At 57.4% G+C, this 5,196-nt stretch overlaps 1 protein-coding gene across 1 annotated transcript in view; it reads left to right on the forward strand.

Moving 5' to 3' along the window:
• The first annotated feature begins 1,735 nt into the window (after nucleotides 1-1,735).
• The window catches only part of DLGAP2 (discs, large (Drosophila) homolog-associated protein 2), a 73,074-nt gene continuing 69,613 nt past the window's right edge, over nucleotides 1,736-5,196 (forward strand). Inside the window, exon 1 of the mRNA XM_014528687.1 lies at nucleotides 1,736-1,814. Coding sequence (XP_014384173.1) covers nucleotides 1,736-1,814 — 79 coding nt within the window. The remainder of the gene's footprint in view (nucleotides 1,815-5,196) is intronic.

Below are 5,196 nucleotides of genomic sequence, written 5' to 3' on the forward strand. Positions count from 1 at the left end.
TCGCCGGTCACCGCGAACCTTCCCACGAACACGGTCACGCACGTGGGTGACTTTGGAGCGTCCTAATGAGGGATAAGTAAACCGTGGAATGGAAAAGGCAGTCTTTTCTCGACGTCAGGGAAGCGTTAGGTGGGAGCGTGGCCCCGGGTCACGGTGCCCCCGGGTCACGGCGGGCTGGTTACCAAGGCAGATGACGATGAGGATTAGTTATGAAGGCCGGTGATCAGCGCCACTGAGGCCTGCCTGCGGGGGACGCCGCTCTCCTGTCTCCTCTGAGACTAGCTCTTCCTCTCGGTAAATCTCGGAGCAAAAGTTCTTTCGTTGGTGTTTTTCTAAGAGGCCCTTCAACTTGCCCTCTGGTGCCCGGCAGACGCTGGGGTTGGAGGCTGAGCGGCCAGGCCCTTCCCCGGGAGCCCCGAATGCCCGTCCCGTGGCGTCTCCCGGGGCTGACCAGGAAGGCCGGGCGTGTTAGGCCATCGTCACTGACATGGACTCGTGTTTACGTGAAAAGGGGCAGCTCTTTTTCTAAAACATATATTTTTATAGACTTCAGAGAGGGAGAGAGAAACATCCATGATGAGAGAGAATCACGGATCGGCTGCCTCCTGCACGCCCCCCACTGGGGAATCACCCTGCAACCGGGCACGTGCCCTGACCGGGAATCCAACCGTGACCTCCTGGTTCGTGGTCGACGCTCAACCCCTGCACCACTCAAGCCGGGCCAGGGGCAGCTCCTAGGCATGTGAAGTGTTGGATACGCTCGGCCTCCAATGGAAAGTGAGAAGAGACCCCAAATCGGTGACCTGCTCACCTGAGAGACCCCCAGCGCCCCCGCCGGGCCCCGCCGGCACCTCGCCCTGCACTGTGCCTCCTACGTCGGTTTGTATTGAAGTTTGAATTTTCTTAATTTGCTTCGGATCGGTAGCCCACGACTCCGGCGCCGTGTGAGTGGCTTAAAGAGTCACAGTGGACGTGGAAGGGGTCCCCTCGTACAAAGCGGTGGCTTCTCTGAAAGAGAAACTGAAACCACAGGGGTTTGCTTTTCCTTTTGCCACGAGGAAACCAGGAACGGTGTCAGCGTCGGCCCCTCGGCGGGTGAGGGATTCACGTCTAACGTGCTCAGCGAGCCTCGCTCACTGGGAAGCCGGCCGGCCGCTCGCCACGTCCACGAGAAAGTCCTCGTGCTGCCGCGTTGGAGCAATTCCCGCCGACTGGACGCTCTGTGAGGCTGCGTCCCTGCGAGGCCTCCCCAGGGAGCAGGTCTAAAGGGGCTTCCTTTTTGGAAACGAGTATCCCAGCCGCGTGGCCGGCGTGGCTCAGTGGCTGAGCATCGACCTGTGACCCAGGAAGTCACGGTTGGATCCCTGGTCAGGGCACAGGTCCGGGTTGCAGGCTCGATGCCCAGTGCGGGGCGTGCAGGAGGCAGCCGATCCGTGCTTCTCTCTCATCATTGATGTTTCTGTCTTCCTCTCCCTCTCCCTTCCTCTCTCTCTGACATCAATAAAAATATATTAACAACGGGTTCATCTTTCAAAGCAAAATCAGAGTATCCCAGCCCTGCCCGCACTGCGCCCGCTCCATTGAAGGGCCTCGGCGTTCTCTGAGATAATGAAACGTCGGAAAGTAATTTCATGCGCAGACGGCCGTGGAGTCCAGGGAGATAAAGGGGGTTTCTGCTAAATTAACCTCACGCCCGTGATAAGCGCGGTGAATGCCGCCCGTTGAAAGGACCACGATGGCGGAGGGAAGCCTGGCCTTTGAAGAGGACGCGCTCCACGGGAACATCCGCGCGCCCGGAATGAAATTGCTCGGCGGTAATTGTGGGTGCCACGGGCCCATTACAGCTGTAATTTCTGAGAGAGACGCCTGGCTCTCTGGCTGCTACATTTAAATCGGCTGTAACGAGCTGGCCATCTCTACGCACCGTGAGGGCTGGCACCTCGGCCCAGATGTGCAGCGGGAAGCCGGTTGCACATTGAGATGAGAAAAAGGCAAATTAAACGATCAGTCAGAGGCTGTGCGGCACCTGCTGTCTGACCCGCGGCATGAGGACAGGAGCGGGCGTGACTTGAAGAACACGGCCCATCGCCGTGTCGCCCTCTGACCCTGAGGGCCTCTGGGGCGGGTGCAGCCGGGGAGAGGCCCTCTCAGCAGCAGGACGTCCCGTGGCATTGTGTCGGGGCTGCCCACACCTGCCACGTGCATGTCTCATAGTGACTACAATACCAACTTATTGTAAAAGAACTCCCTTTTATTTTATTTTACTAGTGGCCCCGTGCATGAAATTTGGGCACATTAAAAAGGGGTTAATTAAAGGAAATATTTTAATATTGCTATTTGCCCTTTCTCTATAATAGAAGTGTCAGAGATGAAAGAAAATTTGTAAAATATATATGAAAATCTTTCTCTGTCAGAGTCTAGGGTGCGCCGCGGGACCCAGAGTCAAGTCCCTGCCCACCCGCAGCGCCTCAAAATCTCTCAAGACCCAGACCCGACTGGCCCCACCCCCATTGGGCGAGATCCAGACTGGGCCAGCCCCACCCTTGTCAAGCCCCACCTGGTGGGGGGGGCGCAGCCTCAGGGCCCCTGGCCTGGTGCCAGGTGGGAGGCGCAGCCTGAGGTCCCCTGGCCCAGCACCAAGGCGGGGGGTGCACCTTGAGATCCCCCGTCAAACCCCCTGGGCAGAGGGTGTGGCCTGAGGTCCCCCAGCCTGGTGCCGGGGTGGGTGGTGCGGCCTGAGGTCCCCTGTCAAGCCCCACGGGTCCCTGCTGATTGCTCGTTAAGGCTCGTTATGGGAACTCGGCCTCTGCTGTGGGCACCGCCATCTTTGTGGCAGCGTGATGGTCAATTTGCATATTCCCTCTGTATTAGATAGGATTTTTAAGGGAAAGGAAATAGCTCTTTTATTTATTTATTTATTTAAATATTTTTATTGATTTTAGAGCAGAAGGGAGAGGGAAAGAGAGAAGCATCAATGATGAGAGAGAATCATTGATTGGCTGCCTCCCGCATGCCCCCTACTGGCGATCAAACCTGCAACTCGAGCATGTGCCCTTGGCCGGAATCAAACCCGGGACCCTTCAGTCCACAGGCCAGCGCTCTATCCACTGAGCCACACCAGCTGGGCAGAACTCCCTCTTAGAATTGTACTCTGTTGTGTCCTTTTATAAACACCCCTGGCCATCATGCAAACACATAACTTTGTAACCTGAAGCTTCCAGAAGTAGTGGGTCCGGAGTTCAGCTGTTTCTAGATAGAAATGGTCCCCTGCATCCCTAGCAGGAGCCTCCCGCCTCCCTCTGCCCCTCCCCCTCCCTCTCTCCAGCACCCCCCTGGTCCTCCCTCACCCCAGAGCCTGCAGGACCTGCCCGGGTCCCCACTGCCCACGCGCATGCAGACACCGTAGGTCAGTGGTCGGCAAACCGCGGCTCGCGAGCCACATGTGGCTCTTTGGCCCCTTGAGTGTGGCTCTTCCACAAAATACCAACTTCTGCGCATGGGCCACAAAGTTTCAATCACACTGTATGTGCGCGCCCGCACGTGGTATTTTGTGGAAGAGCCACACTCAAGGGGCCAAAGAGCCGCATGTGGCTCTCGAGCCGCGGTTTGCCAACCACGGCCGTAGGTGGAGCACACACTTTCCAGCTCAGGCGTCCTGTGCTGCGCAGAAGGCGGAGGGCCGGCCTCTGCGGAAGGTCACGTGCCAGTTATTCGAGGGAACATCCAGAAGATGTATTTTATTTCTTTTTGTGAATCCTCACCCAGGATATTTTTTCCATTGATTTTTAGAGAGAGTGGAAGGAAGGGGGAGAGAGAGAGAGAGAGAGAGAGAGAGAGAGAGACATGGATGTGGGAGAGATCCATCAGTTGCCTCCCCCATGTGCCCCAACCGGGGCTGGGGATCGAACCTGCAACTGAGCTCCCTGCCACCGACTGGAATCGAACCCGAGCCCCTTCGGTCCGCAGGCCGATGCTCCATCCACTGAGCCACACCGGCCAGGGCTGTACTTCATTCCGACGACGTCAGGTTAAAACTTTGTTTCTACACAAACACATTACAATGAGTTTCCCAGTTGCTCAGTTGGGACCTTGGGGTTTTCCATTTATGTTTCTGGGGTGCGTCCCCTCCCTTTTCTTCCGGATATTGGGTCCCCGTGCGCGACGGCTGAGCTGCCGGCCACCCGATGGACTGCAGCGCCTCTGCCCTGGGTGGCTCCCTTCCCGAGCGACACTGAGACTCCTCCGTGCCTCCACACACGCACACGCCCGTCCTCGCCTATTGGGGCTGCAGCGACAGGATGGGCGGCGTGTACACAAAGCGGTTTATTGCTGACGCTCTGGGGTCTGGAGGCCGGACGCTCCAAGGTCAAGTTCTGCGGAGGCCCCTTCCGGGTCCCTGGAGGCGGCTTCTCGCCATCCTCACAGGGTGGAGGGCGAGGGGCCCTGCAGCCTCTGGGATGAGGAAGCTGGTATTTCCAGGTCTATCACTCACGCCCACACACAGACACACACAGACAGGGACACGCACGCACATGCACGCACACACAGACACACACACACACACACATGCACACAGACACAGAGACATGCACGCACATGCACGCACACAGGCTCACACAGGCACACACAGGCACACATGCGCACTCGCACACACGCAGACTTGAACAACAGCACAGGAGGTCTTGTTTCTCCTTCCTAAGCTGTTCTCTGGAAATGACACTTCTCCTGCAGCGGTGAGGGAGGCCGGTGGCTTCTGAAATGAGCACATGATGGTCCGACACTGCAGTGGCCCCGGGCGGAGACGGAGGGTAAAGACGTGGTCAGTAAGAGAAGGCACAGTCCGTGCAACCCTCCTGCTCCCGTGAAGTGATTGATTTCGTCTAACAGTTTATGTTTACACGGCTCTGGTTTTTAAACTGCTGGGCAGGGGGGGGGGGCAGCTCCGTGGGCTGTGAGTTCGAGGCACTGAGTCACGACTGGCAATTTTTTCAATGAAAAAGTAAGAAAGGACAAGAATGTATAGGATGTGCAGAATGGAAATGTCAAAGCCACACCCATGGGAGTGAGTGTGTGCGTGTGTGTGTGTCGGGTTCCTGTGTAAATGCACTTCGTGTTGTGTGACAACGCCCTTTGGAAGCCGTGGGCAGGCGGCCATGCCTTGCAGAAAGCGGGGGCGGGGGGGGTGGTGGCAGGTGC

Source organism: Myotis brandtii, unplaced genomic scaffold, assembly GCF_000412655.1.
Source record: "Myotis brandtii unplaced genomic scaffold, ASM41265v1 scaffold646, whole genome shotgun sequence".
NCBI lineage: Eukaryota > Metazoa > Chordata > Mammalia > Chiroptera > Vespertilionidae > Myotis > Myotis brandtii.